Source organism: Oncorhynchus keta, chromosome 34 (assembly GCF_023373465.1).
Source record: "Oncorhynchus keta strain PuntledgeMale-10-30-2019 chromosome 34, Oket_V2, whole genome shotgun sequence".
Lineage (NCBI taxonomy): Eukaryota > Metazoa > Chordata > Actinopteri > Salmoniformes > Salmonidae > Oncorhynchus > Oncorhynchus keta.
In genome coordinates, this window is record NC_068454.1 from 80853156 (window position 1) to 80877547 (window position 24392).

At 45.5% G+C, this 24392-nt stretch overlaps 3 protein-coding genes across 34 annotated transcripts in view; 2 read left to right on the plus strand and 1 right to left on the minus strand.

The window, feature by feature from the left end:
- The window catches only part of LOC118376982 (phospholipid-transporting ATPase ID-like), a 132642-nt gene extending 131429 nt beyond the window's left edge, over positions 1-1213 (plus strand). For 8 of the 30 annotated variants that reach the window (XM_052495451.1, XM_052495421.1, XM_052495423.1 and 5 more), the window contains one exon: positions 67-1213. The gene's annotated coding sequence lies outside the window, so the exon portion shown is untranslated. The remainder of the gene's footprint in view (positions 1-66) is intronic. The other 22 variants (XM_052495434.1, XM_052495437.1, XM_052495439.1 and 19 more) reach the window with 18 other exon arrangements.
- Positions 1214-1827: 614 nt separating this feature from the next.
- LOC118381551 (uncharacterized) lies at positions 1828-14082 on the plus strand. 2 transcript variants are annotated; one of them, XM_052495452.1, is made up of 10 exons: positions 1828-2286; positions 4521-5894; positions 6060-6183; positions 8744-8922; positions 9328-9488; positions 11829-11973; positions 12301-12341; positions 12562-12616; positions 13157-13259; positions 13584-14082. In XM_052495452.1, exons 1-10 carry the CDS (start codon positions 2205-2207, stop codon positions 13834-13836), a joined length of 2517 nt encoding a protein of 838 aa, XP_052351412.1. In that variant the 5' UTR covers positions 1828-2204; the 3' UTR covers positions 13837-14082. The 2 variants fall into 2 exon arrangements, with proteins under 2 accessions (XP_052351412.1, XP_052351413.1); XM_052495453.1 differs by having other exon boundaries at positions 12565-12616.
- LOC127915351 (glutamic acid-rich protein-like) lies at positions 6514-8276 on the minus strand. 2 transcript variants are annotated; one of them, XM_052495461.1, is made up of 3 exons: positions 8255-8276; positions 7344-8058; positions 6542-7290 (listed from the first exon to the last, which is right to left on the minus strand). In XM_052495461.1, exons 2-3 carry the CDS (start codon positions 7833-7835, stop codon positions 6682-6684), a joined length of 1101 nt encoding a protein of 366 aa, XP_052351421.1. In that variant the 5' UTR covers positions 7836-8058; positions 8255-8276; the 3' UTR covers positions 6542-6681. The 2 variants fall into 2 exon arrangements, with proteins under 2 accessions (XP_052351420.1, XP_052351421.1); XM_052495460.1 differs by having other exon boundaries at positions 6514-8058.
- Positions 14083-24392: the final 10310 nt, after the last annotated feature.

Here is a 24392-nt window from a genome sequence, read left to right on the forward strand (position 1 = left end):
GTTGTACTCTACAGCATACAGCTTCTGGTTAGAAAGATATAGGGTGAACTAGGTGAGACAAACTAGGTGAGACAGCTGTTGTACTCTACAGCATACAGCTTCTGGTTAGAAAGATATAGGGTGAAACTAGGTGAGACAGCTGTTGTACTCTACAGCATACAGCTTCTGGTTAGAAAGATATAGGGTGAAACTAGGTGAGACAGCTGTTGTACTCTACAGCATACAGCTTCTGGTTAGAAAGATATAGGGTGAAACTAGGTGAGAGCTGTTGTGCTCTACAGCATACAGCTTCTGGTTAGAAAGATATAGGGTGAAACTAGGTGAGACAGCTGTTGTACTCTACAGCATACAGCCTCTGGTTAGAAAGATTATAGGGTGAAACTAGGTGAGACAGCTGTTGTACTCTACAGCATACAGCCTCTGGTTAGAAAGATTATAGGGTGAAACTAGGTGAGACAGCTGTTGTACTCTACAGCATACAGCCTCTGGTTAGAAAGATTATAGGGTGAAACTAGGTGAGACAGCTGTTGTACTCTACAGCATACAGCCTCTGGTTAGAAAGATTATAGGGTGAAACTAGGTGAGACAGCTGTTGTACTCTACAGCATACAGCCTCTGGTTAGAAAGATTATAGGGTGAAACTAGGTGAGACAGCTGTTGTACTCTACAGCATACAGCCTCTGGTTAGAAAGATTATAGGGTGAAACCAGCACAACCAGTCTCTGCTGGACCTGTCTCTCCCTGCTGTAGAGGGCTCAAACCACCTGTAAGTCAGTGCAACTCAATATCACACTCAATTTGTGCAAATATGTACAAAAAGTATTTCAGCAGATTTTGTGTATTTTTATGTGGCTTAATTTGTGTGAAAATACAAAAAAAAATGCTCTTAGGTTTGCCCCCTAATGTATTACTGTTTTGAGTTTTGACACCTCTTACAGAGTTTTGCTTTAAAATATTGTGGCGTTCTGCCAGTGGCACATAATTATAAACAGTAGGGGCGCCCTATTTCAGTCCACAGCAAGCACTGGTGTCATAGATAGATACAGCAGGTTGAAAGTTACTCAAGTCTTTGTCAATCCAAAGAGGAAGTGTCAACTGAAATATAATTATTTACAGTTGACATCAAAGTATGATTTCATTTGTAGTGTGACTGTACAGGGAATAATGTTTATAATGAGGGAAACAATCAATATAACCTATTTCTAGCACTTTTTACAGACGTTTGTCTCAATGTTCTTAACCGCAACCCGGGCCTTATCTCCATAACCAAAAGAGCAAAACAATGTGAACGTGGCCTTCGGAGAAGTAGGTTATTATTACTGACCATGTCATTAGGACATGTCAAGATTACAACAAAATGTTTGCTCAATCTCCTGAAAAGGCAGTGTACTACGTAAACCTAGTGTTTGTTTTGTCATACTCTCCCCAGCGCGCTGGCTCCGCAAAAGTGCTTCTGGCCTTTCGCCCTTCAAACATGGACAGTTTTATCTGGAAAGGAGTTTGACACATGGACACGACACTATCTGTACTTTCGCAATGTCCGATTTCTGAGAGTTCATGTCTGACCAGGAGAAACTGAGATTTGGGGATATATTCTCTCTGTATCGCTGAATCGTTACATATTGCGGGATAAACGTGTAATTGTAATTTCCGATTGAGCCGACATGCAGAGCGTACGGTGAATACTGTCTCCGCTAAAGCGGGAACATTACCTTGACTTTTCAATCACGCTGTAAAGCTGAACTTCCGCGATACGGATTGAATAGAGCCCGTTGGGACTGTGTGTGTGTGTGTGTGTGTGTGTGTGTGTGTGAGAGAGAGAGGGGGGTCCATTAGTTGATGCCTGGGGTGTAAGGACAAATTCATGTAGTTCCCTCCCCGTTTCGTCGTTTGAAACGTTTCTGCAACATATCTGGTGATGTCTTCGCTTCTGTTATTTGATTAAAACACAGAAGGTGGTCTGATCTATTTGAGTTATGTAAATCAACAGCTGCTCATAACGGCAGTCCAGACTCAGGCCAGCGGAGAGGTAGTCTGGAGAGCTTGGACGGGAACAGGGACAGCTTGTATAACGTTTTTTTTCTGCTTTTCAAATTAGTGTTAATTGATGTCTGAAAGGGAGCAGCTTTATAATCTAGTCTACTGATACGGTGTGATTGGATTTACCGACACAGAGAGATGTCTCGTATTAAAGAAGCGTAAAGATGCCATCGTGGATCAGGCTGGCGGTTCTCCTGTCTGCGCTGACAGTCCACTGCTTTCTGGACGGGACCTGTCCACGGAGAGGTAGGTTTATTTTATTACTGGATTATATCAATCAAATATTTAATAGTTCTTGTTTCATGCCTAAAGGCTAATTCTTTTATGTTCAGTTATGTTTAGGGTGTCCACCCACTCTGCCAAGAGCGGGGGAACGCGCTATGGTGATGAAATGTCCTTATGTTATAAAATACATTTTAAGAAGGGGCACTTTCATGGAAAAGTCCCCATGAAGTTATCAAATTAGATATTTGGAGCATATCAAATGAAAGCTACGAGTTTATATTTTGGGGAAAATAAAGGCATGGATGCATTTTTCTTAAATGTTCCATCTTAAAATTTTGGCATAAGTAAAGGCTTTGATTTGTGGATAAACAGATGGAAAAGGAGTTTCCACTTCACAATAACAGCACTTACAGTTGTCCAGGGAAGCTCTAGCAGCACTTACAGTTGTCCAAGGAAGCTCTAGCAGCACTTACAGTTGTCCAAGGAAGCTCTAGCAGCACTTACAGTTGTCCAGGGAAGCTCTAGCAGCACTTACAGTTGTCCAGGGAAGCTCTAGCAGCACTTACAGTTGTCCAGGGAAGCTCTAGCAGCACTTATAGTTGTTTAGTGAAGCTCTAGCAGCACTTACAGTTGTCCATGGGAGCTCTAGCAGCACTTGCAGTTGTCCAGGGAAGCTCTAGCAGGGCAGACATTTGATGAACTAACTTGTTGGAAAGGGGGAATCCTATGACAGTGCCACGTTGAACGTCACTGAGCTCTTTAGTAAGGCTATTCTACTGCCAATGTTTGTCTATGGAGATTGCATGGCTGTGTGCTTGATTTTAAACACCTGTCAGAAACAGGTGTGGCTGAAATAGCCAAATCCACTAATTTGAAGGGGTGTCCACATACGTTTGTATCATCAGCATTATATCCAAAACGTTTGATTTCGTAACCTAAATATAGAACTTTGTAGACAGAGCGGTGTTGCCTTCTCATGGACCGTTGAGGATTTTACATGTGGTGGTGGTCATCTGCAAAGTTGTTTGGAAAGTGGAAGGCTAGCTGAAATGTTTGACCCAAGGTAAACAATTTAAAGGCAATGCCAACAAATACTAATTGAGTGTATGTAAACCTCTGACCCACTGGGAACGTGATGAAAGAAATAAAAGCTGAAATAAATCATTCTCTCTACTATTATTCTGACATTTCACATTCTTAAAATAAAGTGGTGATCCCAACTGACCTAAGACAGGGAGTTTTTACTAGGATTAAATATCAGGAATTGTAATTAAAAAAAACGTTTAAAAAACTGAGTTTAAATGTATTTGGCTAAGGTGTATGTAAACTTCCGACTTCAACTGTATGTAAATGTAATATAAATAAAACAGCATTTTTATAAATTAGCAAATTTTGTGTGTAGATTGATGAGGATTTTAATGTTTTAATCCATTTTAGAGTAAGGGTGTAAAGTAACAAAATGTGGAAGAAGTGAAGGGGTCTGAATACTTTCCGAATGCTCTGGATATCACGTGTACATTATATACAAAATACACTACTTTCTAAACATGAGAAAAGTTTGAAAGTCCAGGGTCCTGGGAACAGTATTGGTATTAGGCCAACATTGTCAAGGCTGGAGCCAATCGTGTTTACACAGACCCAAGGGTAAACTAACAAGCCACAGATTTGTCAAAACCCTTAAATAATTCTGTTTCTACAGGGTTTCCTTCACATTATCAGCTGGTGTCACCAGTTTGGCTTTTGCCGGCCTTTATAGAGAATCTCCAGTGTCTAGTGACAGCAGTTTTATGGAGGTTGGGGCCACAGACAGACAGAGTGTTATACTATTTGTTTATTTTTAGTAAAGAATGTTCATCAGTAAACATTTAGACAAATGTTTTGTAGCTCTGTGACAAGAGGTTTAATGGTGGGAGAGAGGATAGGGGAGGAGAGAAACAGAATGACAGACAGGGTGAGAGACAAAGAGAGTTTGCTCAAGAAGAGACAGGCTGAGAGAAGATAAATACTGAAAGGAGATGGAAGAGAGAGACTTTGAGAAAGAGGAGGGAAGAAGGGATGTGTTGAAAGAGGAAGTGAGAGAGGGGTTGGTGATCAGTTATGCAATGTGTTCTCTCAGTTTATCTGTACTGCCCAGTCAACCACAACCTATAGCCCTCAATGTGTGTGTGTATAAGGGTACATCTGTGCCTGCATGTGTGTCCATGTCTGTGTGTCTCTACAGTATTGACTCATTATGTCTTTCTCTCTCCCTCCAGACCCCCCTCCCAGGGTGCTGGTTGTGTCCCCAGGCAGCGTTCTGGTCTTGGCCTGTAGTGGTCAGGTGGAGGTGAACGGGCTGGAGGTGATGGTTAACAGGGCCAAACACACCAGCACCACCGCTGGAAATGGAAAATACACCAGTGTCATTACCGGAGTACACCCCACCACTGTCAGCACCACAACAGACACCACATCTAACGTAACCACTGTCAGCACCACAACAGACACCACATCTAACGGAACCACTGTCAGCAACACAACAGACACCACATCTAACGGAACCACTGTCAGCACCACAACAGACACCACATCTAACGGAACCACTGTCAGCACCACAACAGACACCACATCTAACGGAACCACTGTCAGCACCACAACAGACACCACATCTAACGGAACCACTGTCAGCACCACAACAGACACCACATCTAACGGAACCACTGTCGGCACCACAACAGACACCACATCTAACGGAACCACTGTCAGCACCACAACAGACACCACATCTAACGGAACCACTGTCAGCACCACAACAGACACCACATCTAACGGAACCACTGTCAGCACCACAACAGACACCACATCTAACGGAACCACTGTCAGCACCACAACAGACACCACATCTAACGGAACCACTGTCAGCACCACAACAGACACCACATCTAACGGAACCACTGTCAGCACCACATCAGACAGTGATAATGGAACTACAGTCAGTGCTATAAAAGACGGCAGTGATAATGGAATAGACACATTTTCTACTGGAAAGGACACTATTGTCCTTACCGTAACAGACACTCCTGTCATAAGCTGGACAGAAGATACCGGGACAGACAGTATGGAGAAACCCGTCATCAGGAACACTCGTGCAGGAAACCACACTCTTACTGTGAGAGAAGTTAACAAAGGGAATGGAGAGAATGAGGAAGATGAAACAGAGAAGGAGCACAAAGGAGGAGGAGAGCAGAGGGATACAGGGCGGAGTCTTTACACTGTCAATCAACCAGGACATACAGATACACAGAAACTATTTCTTCTTACGAGGACATCGCTCCAACCAACCAGAGACAGCGGAGTGGGAGGGGCTGACACTGAGCTGCCCTCTAATCGGTGGACTGATGCGATGGACAGTGAGCATGACTATGAGGAAGAGGAGGGGGGGAGGAGGATGGTGAGGGGGCTGAGAGGGGGGTCTCAGTGGAGACTGAACGGGAGGCCGCTGAGAGGAGGAGAGGAAAGAGGAGGAGTAGTGGTGTTAGGGAGGAGAGGCGCCACTCTGACCCTGCCCTACCTGGCGGTGGGTGACTCTGGGAACTACAGCTGCCACCGCGGGGGCAAACTGGTCTCCTCTCTGAGGGTGAGCGTGGCAGGTGAGTTATACTGATGGCATCTCTCTGTCTAACATCATCACCTCTGGCCATTGAAGCTGACAACCATACTGTATGTGTTCTGTGAAGTGTGAATCAGCAGCAGACATTCATGGTCACATAAGAACAACGGACAAACATTGGATTTTCCCCTGGAATGTCTTTCAGTTCCCCCAGAGAGGCCTAAGCTGTCCTGCTATAAGAGGTCACCCAGCAGTAAGATCCGCTGTGATTGGACAGCCAGTCAACCGGTGACTCCTGTCCCTCAGTGCTACCTCCTCCTACGGAAAGGGTGAGAGCACACATCTTCTTTTCCTTCTTTCTCCTCTTCCTCATCACCCCCTTCTTCCTCGCCCTCATCACACTCTTCTTTCTCCACTTCCGCATCACACTCTTCTTTCTCCACTTCCTCATCACCCTCTTCTTTCTCCACTTCCTCATCACCCTCTTCTTTCTCCACTTCTGCATCACACTCTTCTTTCTCCACTTCCGCATCACCCCCTTCTTCCTCGCCCTCATCACACTCTTCTTTCTCCTCTTCCTCATCACCCCCTTCTTCCTCGCCCTCATCACACTCTTCTTTCTCCACTTCCGCATCACCCCCTTCTTCCTCGCCCTCATCACACTCTTCTTTCTCCTCTTCCTCATCACCCCCTTCTTCCTCGCCCTCATCACACTCTTCTTTCTCCACTTCCGCATCACACTCTTCTTTCTCCACTTCCGCATCACCCCCTTCTTCCTCGCCCTCATCACACTCTACTTTCTCCTCTTCCTCATCACCCTCTTCTTTCTACACTTCCTCATCACCCTCTTCTTCCTCCTCTTCCTCATCACACTCTTCTTTCTCCACTTCCTCATCACCCCCTTCTTCCTCCTCTTCCTCATCACCCTCTTCTTTCTCCACTTCCTCATCACCCTCTTCTTTCTCCACTTCCTCATCACCCCCTTCTTCCTCCTCTTCCTCATCACCCTCTTCTTTCTCCACTTCCTCATCACCCCCTTCTTCCTCCTCTTCCTCATCACCCTCTTCTTTCTCCACTTCCGCATCACACTCTTCTTTCTCCACTTCCTCATCACACTCTTCTTTCTCCACTTCCGCATCACCCCCTTCTTCCTCGCCCTCATCACACTCTTCTTTCTCCACTTCCTCATCACCCCCTTCTTCCTCCTCTTCCTCATCATCCTCTTCTTTCTCCACTTCCTCATCACCCTCTTCTTTCTCCACTTCCTCATCACCCCCTTCTTCCTCCTCTTCCTCATCACCCTCTTCTTTCTCCACTTCCTCATCACCCCCTTCTTCCTCCTCTTCCTCATCACCCTCTTCTTTCTCCACTTCCTCATCACCCTCTTCTTTCTCCACTTCCGCATCACACTCTTCTTTCTCCACTTCCTCATCACCCTCTTCTTTCTCCACTTCCGCATCACACTCTTCTTTCTCCACTTCCGCATCACCCCTTCTTCCTCGCCCTCATCACACTCTTCTTTCTCATCACCCTCTTCTTTCTCCACTTCCTCATCACCCTCTTCTTTCTCCACTTCCGCATCACACTCTTCTTTCTCCACTTCCTCATCACACTCTTCTTTCTCCACTTCCGCATCACACTCTTTTTTCTCCACTTCCTCATCACCCTCTTCTTTCTCCACTTCCTCATCACCCTCTTCTTTCTCCACTTCCTCATCACACTCTTCTTTCTCCACTTCCGCATCACACTCTTCTTTCTCCACTTCCGCATCACCCCCTTCTTCCTCGCCCTCATCACACTCTTCTTTCTCCTCTTCCTCATCACCCTCTTCTTTCTCCACTTCCTCATCACCCTCTTTTTCCTCCTCTTCCTCATCACCCTTCTTTTTCCACTTCCTAATCACCCTCTTCTTTCTCCACTTCCTCATCACCCTCTTCTTTCTCCACTTCCTCATCACCCTCTTCTTCCTCCTCTTCCTCATCACCCTCTTCTTTCTCCACTACCTCATCACCCTCTTCTTTCTCCACTTCCTCATCACCCTCTTCTTCCTCTTCCTCATCACCCTCTTCTTTCTCCACTTCCTCATCACACTCTTCTTTCTCCACTTCCTCATCACACTCTTCTTTCTCCACTTCCGCATCACACTCTTCTTTCTCCACTTCCGCATCACCCCCTTCTTCCTCGCCCTCATCACACTCTTCTTTCTCCTCTTCCTCATCACCCTTTTCTTTCTCCACTTCCTCATCACCCTCTTCTTCCTCCTCTTCCTCATCACCCTTCTTTCTCCACTTCCTCATCACCCTCTTCTTTCTCCACTTCCTCATCACCCTCTTCTTTCTCCACTTCCTCATCACCCTCTTCTTCCTCCTCTTCCTCATCACCCTCTTCTTTCTCCACTACCTCATCACCCTCTTCTTTCTCCACTTCCTCATCACCCTCTTCTTCCTCCTCTTCCTCATCACCCTCTTCTTTCTCCACTTCCTCGTCACACTCTTCTTTCTCCACTTCCTCATCACACTCTTCTTTCTCTACTTCCTCATCACCCTCTTCTTTCTCCACTTCCTCATCACACTCTTCTTTCTCCACTTCCTCATCACCCTCTTCTTCCTCCTCTTCCCCATCACCCTCTTCTTTCTCCACTTCCTCTTCACCCTCTTCTTTCTCCACTTCCTCATCACCCTCTTCTTCCTCATCACCCTCTTCTTCCTCCTCTTCCTCATCACACTCTTCTTTCTCCACTTCCTCATCACCCTCTTCTTCCTCCTCTTCTTCATCACTCTCTTCTTTCTCCTCTTCCTCATTCATTTGTGTTAAATGACTTACTTTATCATACAGATGATGCCAACAGAACAGTGTGGGTGGAATACTAACTCTCTCTTTCTCTCTCAGTCTATCGGGGTCATTCTCTCGTGTCAACTGTTCCTACTCCGCCCTGCTGTCTCGGTGTTGGTGTGCTATAGGTCATCAAGAGAAGGAAAGTAGAGAGCCACACCTGGCCTACCTGTGTGTCACCAACACTGCTGGCAACACCACCAGCCCTCTCCTAGACTTCACACCTCTGGACATTAGTGAGTGTGTGTGTGTGATATGTGTGTGCGTAAAGCATGTGTGTGTGTGTCTGTGTGTGTGTATGTGTGATATGAGTGCGTGCGTACAGGCATGTGCGTGTGTGTCTGTTTGTGTGTGTGTGCATGCATGCAGGCATGTGCGTGTGTGTCTTTTTGTGTGTGTGTGACGTGTGTGTGTGTGTGTGTGTGTGTGTGTGTGTGTGTGTGTGTGTGTGTGTGTGTGTGTGTGTGTGTGTGTGTGTGTGTGTGTGTGTGTGTGTGTGTGTGTGTGTGTGTGTGTGATGTGAGTATAGGTTTGTGTGCATGCTTAACAGACCACTCAATGAGACACCTTGCTAACATTCTCCTCCTCTCCCACTCTCTCCCTCCCTCTCTCACCTTTTCTCCCTCCCTCCCTGTGTGTAGTTAATCCAGACCCCCCCAGCTCAGTGGTGGTGAGGGGTGTGGAGGGGCAGGAGAGGAGACTGAGGGTGGGCTGGGCTGTTCCTCACTCCTGGAAAGAGAGAGACCGCTATCACGAGCTGCTTTATGAGATCAGATACCACACCATGCCACACGGAACACAGGTGTGTGGCTTCACATGCATGTGTTGGTGTAATGACCCACGTTGTTCATCTAGCCTGCTCTGTTCTGGGTGTTGGTGTAATGACCCACGTTGTTCATCTAGCCTGCTCTGTTCTGGGTGTTGGTGTAATGACCCATGTTGTTCATCTAGCCTGCTCTGTTCTGGGTGTTGGTGTAATGGCCCATGTTGTTCATCTAGCCCGCTCTGTTCTGGGTGTTGGTGTAATGACCCATGTTGTTCATCTAGCCTGCTCTGTTCTGGGTGTTGGTGTAATGACCCATGTTGTTTATCTAGCCTGCTCTGTTCTGGGTGTTGGTGTAATGACCCATGTTGTTCATCTAGCCTGCTCTGTTATGGGTGTTGGTGTAATGACCCATGTTGTTCATCTAGCCTGCTCTGTTCTGGGTGTTGGTGTAATGACCCATGTTGTTCATCTAGCCTGCTCTGTTCTGGGTGTTGGTGTAATGACCAATGTTGTTCATCTAGCCTGCTCTGTTCTGGGTGTTGGTATAATGACCCATGTTGTTCATCTAGCCTGCTCTGTTCTGGGTGTTGGTGTAATGACCCATGTTGTTCATCTAGCCTGCTCTGTTCTGGGTGTTGGTGTAATGACCCATGTTGTTCATCTAGCCTGCTCTGTTCTGGGTGTTGGTATAATGACCCATGTTGTTCATCTAGCCTGCTCTGTTCTGGGTGTTGGTGTAATAACCCATGTTGTTCATCTAGCCTGCTCTGTTCTGGGTGTTGGTGTAATGGCCCATGTTGTTCATCTAGCCCGCTCTGTTCTGGGTGTTGGTGTAATGACCCATGTTGTTCATCTAGCCCGCTCTGTTCTGGGTGTTGGTGTAATGACCCATGTTGTTCATCTAGCCCGCTCTGTTCTGGGTGTTGGTGTAATGACCCATGTTGTTTATCTAGCCTGCTCTGTTCTGGGTGTTGGTGTAATGACCCATGTTGTTCATCTAGCCTGCTCTGTTATGGGTGTTGGTGTAATGACCCATGTTGTTCATCTAGCCTGCTCTGTTCTGGGTGTTGGTGTAATGACCCATGTTGTTCATCTAGCCTGCTCTGTTCTGGGTGTTGGTGTAATGACCAATGTTGTTCATCTAGCCTGCTCTGTTCTGGGTGTTGGTATAATGACCCATGTTGTTCATCTAGCCTGCTCTGTTCTGGGTGTTGGTGTAATGACCCATGTTGTTCATCTAGCCTGCTCTGTTCTGGTTGTTGGTGTAATGACCCATGTTGTTCATCTAGCCTGCTCTGTTCTGGGTGTTGGTATAATGACCCATGTTGTTCATCTAGCCCGCTCTGTTCTGGGTGTTGGTGTAATGACCCATGTTGTTCATCTAGCCTGCTCTGTTCTGGGTGTTGGTGTAATGACCCATGTTGTTCATCTAGCCCGCTCTGTTCTGGGTGTTGGTGTAATGACCCATGTTGTTCATCTAGCCTGCTCTGTTCTGGGTGTTGGTGTAATGACCCATGTTGTTCATCTAGCCTGCTCTGTTCTGGGTGTTGGTGTAATGACCCATGTTGTTCATCTAGCCCGCTCTGTTCTGGGTGTTGGTGTAATGACCCATGTTGTTCATCTAGCCTGCTCTGTTCTGGGTGTTGGTGTAATGACCCATGTTGTTCATCTAGCCTGCTCTGTTCTGGGTGTTGGTGTAATGACCCATGTTGTTCATCTAGCCTGCTCTGTTCTGGGTGTTGGTGTAATAACCCATGTTGTTCATCTAGCCCGCTCTGTTCTGGGTGTTGGTGTAATGACCCATGTTGTTCATCTAGCCTGCTCTGTTCTGGGTGTTGGTGTAATAACCCATGTTGTTCATCTAGCCTGCTCTGTTCTGGGTGTTGGTGTAATGACCCATGTTGTTCATCTAGCCTGCTCTGTTCTGGGTGTTGGTGTAATGACCCATGTTGTTCATCTAGCCTGCTCTGTTCTGGGTGTTGGTGTAATAACCCATGTTGTTCATCTAGCCCGCTCTGTTCTGGGTGTTGGTGTAATAACCCATGTTGTTCATCTAGCCTGCTCTGTTCTGGCTCAAACAGACATTACTTTTTCTATTTTGTCATCTGTGTGTATTTTTGGTTTTACTATCATTGTGGTGACCAGAAGTCCTCACAAGGTTAGTAAAACAAGGACAATTCAAGTGGGGACATTTCACCACAATCTCCACAAGGAAAAGGGCTATTTTAGGCTGAGGGTTTAGATCTATGGTTAGGGTTATAATTAGGGTTAGGGGGTTTGCGGTTAAGGTTAGGTTTAGGGTGTTAGGGAAAATAGTAATTTAAATGTGAATAAGGATAGTAACACAAAAGTGTTGGTGTGTGTGTGTGCATGTAGATAAAAGGGACCACCACAGCCCGGTTCTACACTATAACAGATGCGTTGCCAGGAGTACAGTACCTGATCCAACTCAGAGCTAAGGAAGAGTTTGATGGCCACTGGAGTGAATGGAGCACGGCTGTCTACGCCAACACCTGGACAGGTAACACACACACACACCAGATCTGTACGTGCTTAATTCAACTCTTCCATACTATCATCCAGGACCAGGCTAACGAGAACCATCCAGCCCATAGACAAAGGTAGTCATGACAACCCCTCCCTGTTCCTTCCTTTCTGCTCTGGTCTCTAGTCTTAACAGATACCTTCTACAGAGCTTTACAGCTTACCTGTCAACTCCCTTACCCTTCAACAGATCCTGTTCATGTACCCAGCCAGACACACACCTCTACACTAGTGGAACTATTAGCCAGTTAGCTGTGTATGTGTGAACAGTTGTGTGGTTCATGGTGAATGTCCTTTATTACAGCCCCTGTTCCAACCGCATTCAGCGATCTTTCTACTGTTATGGTAAGAAACACACACACACACACAAACACACGCACGCACGCACGCACGCACGCACACACACACACACACACACACACACACACACACACACACACACACACACACACACACACACACACACACACACACACACACACACACACACACACAGTGGTCCTAGTTGTTTAATCTCTCTGTTTGACATCTTACTTTCTCACATTGTCTCATTCTGTCTCTCCAGCAGGACTACACAGACGACACAGATTCTGGCTCTGGTATGACAGAAGAGACATCAGGTTAGTGGGACAGAGAGCTACTGTATGTCGATTGGTTGAAGCTACAGTGTGTTTGTGTTAGAGAGAGTTAAGTGGGATATTTTCAATGTCAGAAATCCCCCTACCTTACAGAAGGCCATAACAGGAAGCTAATGTCATAACCTCATCAACTGGAAGTGCTTCAGGAAACACAGAACCTGTGCCAACTCATCTCACCCCATTCTTTAAGTTTCACACAAATACTGTATACACACACACGTCAGTATAATAGTGTAACAGTTTATTAATATCATTACCTTTCACCTGCACGCTCTCCCCCTCCCTCCCTCCCTTTCTCTCCCCTCACCCTCTCTCCCCTCCCCCTCCTTCCCCCTCTCTCCCTCCCTCCCCCTCCTTTCTATTCTCTCTCCCTCCCTACCCCTCCTTTCTCTTCTCTCTCCCTCCCTCCCTCTCTCTCACTCTCCTGACCCCTCTCTCTCTCCCTCCCTACCTCCCCCTCTCTGCCTCCCAACCACTCTGTTTTCCCCTTTCCCTCTCTCTCTCCCTCCCTCTCCCTCCCAGTCTCTGAGTCTCGGGGTGATGTGGAGGTGTGGCCTCATGTCCTGTGGGTGGTTGCTTCCTGTGTGCTGCTGTCCATCACTCTGTTGTCCACCTACCTCTACAGGTAAACCACTCCCCTCTGTTCTTCACCTCCACTCTGATCCTCCCATTCTCACTACGATAACTGTATTCAGTCTGAACAATCTATGTTAAACCCTGTCCTGTACATATCTATGGTTATCATGATTAACCATCAGTTAATTAACTAGCTGTTAAGTTTGTCATCTACAGAAAAAACAAGTACAACACCATTTATCTAAGTACCTTCCCCTCTCTCTTGTTCCCTTTCTCATCGCACACTGCCTTTCCTCCCTCCTTTCTCCTTCTCTCTTTCCTACACTCTGTTTCTCCCCACCCTCCACCCGCCCTCTCTCTCTCGCTCTCTCAGACACAGGGAGAGGTTCCTGTCTAAGCTGTGGAGGTTAAGTCCCGTCTCCTCCTCTCCTGCTTGCCCCTCCCCCCCAGTCACAGCCCTGCCTACCCAGGAAGGACATGCCCTCGTGAACTTTGACCACCCAATCTACGGGGAACCTGTCCCTCAGGAAGAAGAGAGGAAGGAGGAGGATGAAGAGGAGGAAGAGGAGAAGGGGAAAGTTATTCGCTTTAACAACACAAGCTATTTTCTGGTCCAAAGCAAATGATATGCTGCTCTTAAAACAAACCCCTTACCCTCTATCCCAGGCCCTTACCGCTAGCCCCCTGTTCCCCCAGTCCAGGCTGGAGAAGCCCTGTTATTTCACTGTTTGGATGTGTGTAGTATTTTGTTCTCATTGGGGGAAATGAGCCAGTAGAGTAATGATGTAAATATTCATTTGTGTGTCTATAAAAAAGTATTGGGTTTTTGTAAATAATTTTGTCAGAATGAAATAAATAGTTTTGAATACAAACTTGTGTAAAGACAGTTTATTTAGAAAATGCTTTTCTGAGTGTATAATCACATTTGTAGTGAAGGAAATGTATTTGTGCCCAGCAGGTGATGGTAGTCGTCTATAAATGTGTTGTACACAACAACTACGATATTTTTATTTGGGTATACATGCCATTTTTACTGGGATCTGTCACTGACAGTGTACACTGAATGTACAAAACATCCGATTCAATCCGTGTCGATGAAGGGGGGGGGCAGGTTAAAGAAGGATTCTTAAGCCTTGAGAAAATTGAGTCATGGATTGTGTGTGTGTGCTATTCGGTGTGAATGGGCAAAACAAAAGATTTAAGTGCTTTTGAACGGGATATGGTAGTAGGGGGAGGGGTGGGTTCAACTAAATATTAAGGTGTTCTTAATGTTTTGTCCACTCGGTGTAAAGTCTTGTTAACAATACACACTGAAACAGGGCCTCTCAACCAGGGGTACCAGGACCCCTAGGGGTAATGACCTGTCCAAGATTCATGAGACCATAGGCCTACTGCCTAAATGCACACGACGGTACTTCAGGGGTACTCTGGGAAGAGCAACATGTAGTTAGTTGGTGGTAGTGTAACCAAGGTACTCTGGGAAGAGCAACATGTAGTTGGTGGTAGTGTAACCAAGGTACTCTGGGCAGAGCAACATGTAGTTGGTGGTAGTGTAACCAAGGTACTCTGGGAAGAGCAACATATAGTTAGTTGGTGGTAGTGTAACCGAAAAAGTTTGAGAACCACAGCACTAAAACATCTCACCTTTCCACTAGGTGGCCGTAAAGATTCATTATTACAGTGAGTTCTGCTCTGTAGTACGTTAGTGGCACAGGTCATTTAGGTTCCTGGGGCTTCAATAATCTTCTGGTTAGCTCCTTATTTGTAGTCCATTATTAATGATTTCAGACATAAGATAGTTTTGGTTTCATGTATCAGCGGGTATAATATATACACTGAGATTACAACACATTAAGAACACCTGCTCTTTCCATGACATGGACTGACCAGCTGAAAGATATGATCCTGTATTGATGTCACTTGTTAAATCCACTTCAATCAGAGAGAGGTTAAAGAAGGATTTTTAAGCCTTGAGACAATTGAGACATGGATTGTGTAGGCTAATTGAGACATGGATTGTGTAGGCTAATTGAGACATGGCTTGTGTAGGCTAATTGAAACATGGATTGTGTAGGCTAATTGAGACATGGCTTGTGTAGGCTAATTGAGACATGGATTGTGTAGGCTAATTGAGACATGGCTTGTGTAGGCTAATTGAGACATGGATTGTGTAGGCTAATTGAGACATGGCTTGTGTAGGCTAATTGAGACATGGACTGTGTAGGCTAATTGAGACATGGCTTGTGTAGGCTAATTGAAACATGGATTGTGTAGGCTAATTGAGACATGGCTTGTGTAGGCTAATTGAGACATGGATTGTGTAGGCTAATTGAGACATGGATTGTGTAGGCTAATTGAGACATGGATAGTGTAGGCTAATTGAGACATGGCTTGTGTAGGCTAATTGAGACATGGCTTGTGTAGGCTAATTGAGACATGGATTGTGTAGGCGAATTGAGACATGGATTGTGTATATGTGTCATTCAGAAGGTGATTTAAGTGCCTTTGAATGGAGTATGGTAATAGGTGCCAGGATCACTGGTTTGAGTGTGTCAAGAGCTGCAACGCTGCTGGGTTTTTCATGCTCAACAGTTTCCTGTGTATCAAGAATGGTCCATCACCCAAAGGACATCCAGCCAACTTGAAACAACTATGGGAAGCATTGGCGTCAGCATGGACCAGCAACCCTGTGGAGCGAATTCGACACCCTGTAGAGTCCATGCCCCAACAAATTGAGGTTGTTCTGAGGGCAAAAGGGGGGGTGCAGCTCTATATGAGGAAGTTGTCCTAATGTTTTGTACACTCAGTGTATACCATCTACAGTATATCATATCATGGTGGGTAGACCAACATTAGTCCCAGAGAAAGACATACACCTTATTTCCAGCATGGGTGGCCCTGATCCTCATAGACGTAGAGTAGTCCAAACTGTATATGATTCACATGGTGGCACTGATCCTCATAGACGTAGAGTAGTCCAAACTGTATATGATTCACATGGTGGCACTGATCCTCATAGAAGTAGAGTTGTCCAAACTGTATATGATTCACATGGTGGCACTGATCCTCATAGACGTAGAGTAGTCCAAACTGTATATGATTCACATGGGGGCACTGATCCTCATAGACGTAGAGTAGTCCAAACTGTATATGATTCACATGGTGGCACTGATCCTCATAAACGTAGAGTAGTCCAAACTGTGTATGATTCACATGGTGGCTCTGATCCTCATAGACGTAGAGGTTGTCCAAACTGTATGATTCACATGGTGGCACTGATCCTCATAGACGTAGAGTTGTCCAAACTGTATGATTCACATGGTGGCACTGATCCTCATAGACGTAGAGTTGTCCAAACTGTATGATTCACATGGTGGCACTGATCCTGATAGACGTAGAGGTTGTCCAAACTGTGTATGATTCCCATGGTGGCACTGATCCTCATAGACGTAGAGTAGTCCAAACTGTGTATGATTCACATGGTGGCACTGATCCTCATAGACGTAGAGTAGTCCAAACTGTATATGATTCACATGGTGGCCTTGATCCTCATAGACATAGAGTTGTCCAAACTGTATGATTCACATGGTTGCCCTGATCCTCATAGACGTAGAGTTGTCCAAACTGTATGATTCACATGGTGGCACTGATCCTCATAGACGTAGAGTAGTCCAAACTGTATATGATTCACATGGTGGCCTTGATCCTCATAGACGTAGAGGTTGTCCAAACTGTATGATTCACATGGTGGCACTGATCCTCATAGACGTAGAGTAGTCCAAACTGTGTATGATTCACATGGTGGCTCTGATCCTCATAGACGTAGAGGTTGTCCAAAATGTATGATTCACATGGTGGCACTGATCCTCATAGACGTAGAGGTTGTCCAAACTGTATGATTCACATGGTGGCACTGATCCTCATAGACGTAGAGTTGTCCAAACTGTTTATTATTCACATGGTGGCACTGATCCTCATAGACATAGAGGTTGTCCAAACTGTGTATGATTCACATGGTGGCACTGATCCTCATAGACGTAGAGGTTGTCCAAACTGTGTATCATTCACATGGTGGCACTGATCCTCATAGACGTAGAGGTTGTCCAAACTGTGTATGATTCACATGGTGGCCCTGATCCTCCTAGACGTAGAATTGTCCAAACTGTGTATGATTCACATGGTGGCACTGATCCTCATAGACGTAGAGGTTGTCCAAACTGTGTATGATTCACATGGTGGCACTGATCCTCATAGACGTAGAGGTTGTCCAAACTGTGTATGATTCACATGGTGGCACTGATCCTCATAGACGTAGAGGTTGTCCAAACTGTGTATGATTCACATGGTGGCCCTGATCCTCACAGACGTAGAGTAGTCCAAACTGTGTATGATTCACATGGTGGCACTGGTCCTCATAGACGTAGAGTTGTCCAAACTGTGTATGATTCACATGGTGGCACTGATCCTCATAGACGTAGAGGTTGTCCAAACTGTGTATGATTCACATGGTGGCACTGATCCTCTTAGACGTAGAGGTTGTCCAAACTGTGTATGATTCACATGGTGGCACTGATCCTCATAGACGTAGAGGTTGTCCAAACTGTGTATGATTCACATGGTGGCACTGATCCTCATAGACGAGAGTAGTCCAAACTGTATATGATTCACATGGTGGCACTGATCCTCATAGAAGTAGAGTTGTCCAAACTGTATATGATTCACATGGTGGCACTGATCCTCATAGACGTAGAGTAGTCCAAACTGTATATGATTCACATGGTGGCACTGATCCTCATAAACGTAGAGTAGTCCAAACTGTGTATGATTCACATGGTGGCTCTGATCCTCATAGACGTAGAGTAGTCCAAACTGTATGATTCACATGGTGGCACTGATCCTCATAGACGTAGAGTTGTCCAAACTGTATGATTCACATGGTGGGACTGATCCCTCATAGACGAGAGTTGTCCAAACTGTATGATTCACATGGTGGCACTGATCCTGATAGACTGAGGTTGTCCAAACTATGATTCCCATGGTGGCACTGATCCTCATAGACGTAGAGTAGTCCAAACTGTGTATGATTCACATGGTGGCACTGATCCTCATAGACGTAGAGTAGTCCAAACTGTATATGATTCACATGGTGGCCTTGATCCTCATAGACATAGAGTTGTCCAAACTGTATGATTCACATGGTTGCCCTGATCCTCATAGACGTAGAGTTGTCCAAACTGTATGATTCACATGGTGGCACTGATCCTCATAGACGTAGAGTAGTCCAAACTGTATATGATTCACATGGTGGCCTTGATCCTCATAGACGTAGAGGTTGTCCAAACTGTATGATTCACATGGTGGCACTGATCCTCATAGACGTAGAGTAGTCCAAACTGTGTATGATTCACATGGTGGCTCTGATCCTCATAGACGTAGAGGTTGTCCAAAATGTATGATTCACATGGTGGCACTGATCCTCATAGACGTAGAGGTTGTCCAAACTGTATGATTCACATGGTGGCACTGATCCTCATAGACGTAGAGTTGTCCAAACTGTGTATGATTCACATGGTGGCACTGATCCTCATAGACGTAGAGGTTGTCCAAACAGTGTATGATTCACATGGTGGCACTGATCCTCATAGACGTAGAGGTTGTCCAAACTGTGTATCATTCACATGGTGGCACTGATCCTCATAGACGTAGAGGTTGTCCAAACTGTGTATGATTCACATGGTGGCCCTGATCCTCACAGACGTAGAGTAGTCCAAACTGTGTATGATTCACATGGTGGCACTGGTCCTCATAGACGTAGAGTTGTCCAAACTGTGTATGATTCACATGGTGGCCCTGATCCTCACAGACGTAGAGTAGTCCAAACTGTGTATGATTCACATGGTGGCACTGGTCCTCATAGACGTAGAGTTGTCCAAACTGTGTATGATTCACATGGTGGCACTGATCCTCATAGACGTAGAGGTTGTCCAAACTGTGTATGATTCACATGGTGGCACTGATCCTCTTAGACGTAGAGGTTGTCCAAACTGTGTATGATTCACATGGTGGCACTGATCCTCATAGACGTAGAGGTTGTCCAAACTGTGTATGATTCACATGGTGGCCCTGATCCTCCTAGACGTAGAATTGTCCAAACTGTGTATGATTCACATGGTGGCACTGATCCTCATAGACGTAGAGGTTGTCCAAACTGTATGATTCACATGGTGGCACTGATCCTCATAGACGTAGAGTAGTCCAAACTGTGTATGATTCACATGGTGGCTCTGATCCTCATAGACGTAGAGGTTGTCCAAACTGTATGATTCACATGGTGGCACTGATCCTCATAGACGTAGAGTAGTCCAAACTGTGTATGATTCACATGGTGGCACTGATCCTCATAGACGTAGAGTTGTCCAAACTGTGTATGATTCACATGGTGGCACTGATCCTCATAGACGTAGAGGTTGTCCAAACTGTGTATGATTCACATGGTGGCACTGATCCTCATAGACGTAGAGTTGTCCAAACTGTGTATGATTCACATGGTGGCACTGATCCTCATCGTAGAGGTTGTCCAAACTGTGTATGATTCACATGGTGGCCCTGATCCTCATAGACGTAGAGTTGTCCAAACTGTGTATGATTCACATGGTGGCCCTGATCCTCATAGACGTAGAGTTGTCCAAACTGTGTATGATTCACATGGTGGCCCTGATCCTCATAGACGTAGAGTTGTCCAAACTGTGTATGATTCACATGGTGGCACTGATCCTCATAGACGTAGAGTTGTCCAAACTGTGTATGATTCACATGGTGGCCCTGATCCTCATAGACGTAGAGTTGTCCAAACTGTGTATGATTCACATGGTGGCACTGATCCTCATAGACGTAGAGTAGTCCAAACTGTGTATGATTCACATGGTGGCACTGATCCTCATAGACGTAGAGTTGTCCAAACTGTATGATTCACATGGTGGCCCTGATCCTCATAGACGAGAGTAGTCCAAACTGTGTATGATTCACATGGTGGCACTGATCCTCATAGACGTAGAGTTGTCCAAACTGTGTATGATTCACATGGTGGCACTGATCCTCATAGACGTAGAGGTTGTCCAAACTGTGTATGATTCACATGGTGGCACTGATCCTCATAGACGTAGAGGTTGTCCAAACTGTGTATGATTCACATGGTGGCACTGATCCTCATAGACGTAGAGGTTGTCCAAACTGTGTATGATTCACATGGTGGCCCTGATCCTCATAGACGTAGAGTTGTCCAAACTGTGTATGATTCACATGGTGGCCCTGATCCTCATAGACGTAGAGTTGTCCAAACTGTGTATGATTCACATGGTGGCCCTGATCCTCATAGACGTAGAGTTGTCCAAACTGTGTATGATTCACATGGTGGCACTGATCCTCATAGATGTAGAGTTTTCCAAACTGTGTATGATTCACATGGTAGCCCTGATCCTCATAGACGTAGAGTTGTCCAAACTGTGTATGATTCACATGGTGGCACTGATCCTCATAGACGTAGAGTTGTCCAAACTGTGTATGATTCACATGGTGGAACTGATCCTCATAGACGTAGAGGTTGTCCAAACTGTGTATGATTCACATGGTGGCACTGATCCTCATAGACGTAGAGGTTGTCCAAACTGTGTATGATTCACATGGTGGCACTGATCCTCATAGACGTAGAGGTTGTCCAAACTGTATGATTCACATGGTGGCACTGATCCTCATAGACGTAGAGTAGTCCAAACTGTGTATGATTCACATGGTGGCTCTGATCCTCATAGACGTAGAGGTTGTCCAAACTGTATGATTCACATGGTGGCACTGATCCTCATAGACGTAGAGTAGTCCAAACTGTGTATGATTCACATGGTGGCACTGATCCTCATAGACGTAGAGTTGTCCAAACTGTGTATGATTCACATGGTGGCACTGATCCTCATAGACGTAGAGGTTGTCCAAACTGTGTATGATTCACATGGTGGCACTGATCCTCATAGACGTAGAGGTTGTCCAAACTGTGTATGATTCACATGGTGGCACTGATCCTCATAGACGTAGAGGTTGTCCAAACTGTGTATGATTCACATGGTGGCCCTGATCCTCATAGACGTAGAGTTGTCCAAACTGTGTATGATTCACATGGTGGCCCTGATCCTCATAGACGTAGAGTTGTCCAAACTGTGTATGATTCACATGGTGGCCCTGATCCTCATAGACGTAGAGTTGTCCAAACTGTGTATGATTCACATGGTGGCACTGATCCTCATAGACGTAGAGTTTTCCAAACTGTGTATGATTCACATGGTGGCCCTGATCCTCATAGACGTAGAGTTGTCCAAACTGTATATGATTCACATGGTGGCACTGATCCTCATAGACGTAGAGTAGTCCAAACTGTGTATGATTCACATGGTGGCTCTGATCCTCATAGACGTAGAGGTTGTCCAAACTGTATGATTCACATGGTGGCACTGATCCTCATAGACGTAGAGTAGTCCAAACTGTGTATGATTCACATGGTGGCACTGATCCTCATAGACGTAGAGTTGTCCAAACTGTGTATGATTCACATGGTGGCACTGATCCTCATAGACGTAGAGGTTGTCCAAACTGTGTATGATTCACATGGTGGCACTGATCCTCATAGAAGAGGTTGTCCAAACTGTGTATGATTCACATGGTGGCACTGATCCTCATAGACGTAGAGGTTGTCCAAACTGTGTATGATTCACATGGTGGCCCTGATCCTCATAGACGTAGAGTTGTCCAAACTGTGTATGATTCACATGGTGGCCCTGATCCTCATAGACGTAGAGTTGTCCAAACTGTGTATGATTCACATGGTGGCCCTGATCCTCATAGACGTAGAGTTGTCCAAACTGTGTATGATTCACATGGTGGCACTGATCCTCATAGACGTAGAGTTGTCCAAACTGTGTATGATTCACATGGTGGCCCTGATCCTCATAGACGTAGAGTTGTCCAAACTGTATATGATTCACATGGTTGCCCTGATCCTCATAGACGTAGAGTTGTCCAAACTGTGTATGATTCCCATGGTGGCCTTGATCCTCATAGACGTAGAGTTGTCCAAACTGTATGATTCACATGGTGGGACTGATCCTCATAGACGTAGAGTTGTCCAAACTGTATGATTCACATGGTTGCCCTGATCCTCATAGACGTAGAGTTGTCCAAACTGTATGATTCACATGGTGGCACTGATCCTCATAGACGTAGAGTTGTCCAAACTGTGTATGATTCACATGGTGGCACTGATCCTCATAGACGTAGAGTAGTCCAAACTGTGTATGATTCACATGGTGGCCCTGATCCTCATAGACGTAGAGTTGTCCAAACTGTGTATGATTCACATGGTGGCACTGATCCTCATAGACGTAGAGGTTGTCCAAACTGTGTATGATTCACATGGTGGCACTGATCCTCATAGACGTAGAGGTTGTCCAAACTGTATGATTCACATGGTGGCATTGATCCTCATAGATGTAGAGTTGTCCAAACTGTGTATGATTCACATGGTGGCACTGATCCTCATAGACGTAGAGTTGTCCAAACTGTATGATTCACATGGTGGCACTGATCCTCATAGACGTAGAGTAGTCCAAACTGTGTATGATTCACATGGTGGCACTGATCCTCATAGACGTAGAGTTGTCCAAACTGTGTATGATTCACATGGTGGCACTGATCCTCATAGACGTAGAGTTGTCCAAACTGTATATGATTCACATGGTGGCCCTGATCCTCATAGACGTAGAGTTGTCCAAACTGTGTATGATTCACATGGTGGCACTGATCCTCATAGACGTAGAGTAGTCCAAACTGTGTATGATTCACATGGTGGCACTGATCCTCATAGACGTAGAGGTTGTCCAAACTGTGTATGATTCACATGGTGGCACTGATCCTCATAGACGTAGAGTTTTCCAAACTGTGTATGATTCACATGGTGGCCCTGATCCTCATAGACGTAGAGTTGTCCAAACTGTATATGATTCACAAACTGATCCTCATATGAGTTGTCCAAACTGTATATGATTCACATGGTGGCCCTGATCCTCATAGACGTAGAGTTGTCCAAACTGTGTATGATTCCCATGATGGCACTGATCCTCATACGTAGAGTAGTCCAAACTGTGTATGATTCACATGGTGGCACTGATCCTCATAGACGTAGAGTAGTCCAAACTGTATATGATTCACATGGTGGCCTTGATCCTCATAGACGTAGAGTTGTCCAAACTGTATGATTCACATGGTTGCCCTGATCCTCATAGACGTAGAGTTGTCCAAACTGTATGATTCATATGGTGGCACTGATCCTCATAGACGTAGAGTAGTCCAAACTGTATATGATTCACATGGTGGCCTTGATCCTCATAGACGTAGAGGTTGTCCAAACTGTATGATTCACATGGTGGCACTGATCCTCATAGACGTAGAGTAGTCCAAACTGTGTATGATTCACATGGTGGCTCTGATCCTCATAGACGTAGAGGTTGTCCAAACTGTATGATTCACATGGTGGCACTGATCCTCATAGACGTAGAGTAGTCCAAACTGTGTATGATTCACATGGTGGCACTGATCCTCATAGACGTAGAGTTGTCCAAACTGTGTATGATTCACATGGTGGCACTGATCCTCATAGACGTAGAGTTGTCCAAACTGTGTATGATTCACATGGTGGCACTGATCCTCATAGACGTAGAGGTTGTCCAAACTGTGTATGATTCACATGGTGGCACTGATCCTCATAGACGTAGAGTTGTCCAAACTGTGTATGATTCACATGGTGGCACTGATCCTCATAGACGTAGAGTTTTCCAAACTGTGTATGATTCACATGGTGGCCCTGATCCTCATAGACGTAGAGTTGTCCAAACTGTATATGATTCACATGGTGGCCCTGATCCTCATAGACGTAGAGTTGTCCAAACTGTGTATGATTCCCATGATGGCACTGATCCTCATAGACGTAGAGTAGTCCAAACTGTGTATGATTCACATGGTGGCACTGATCCTCATAGACGTAGAGTAGTCCAAACTGTATATGATTCACATGGTGGCCTTGATCCTCATAGACGTAGAGTTGTCCAAACTGTATGATTCACATGGTTGCCCTGATCCTCAT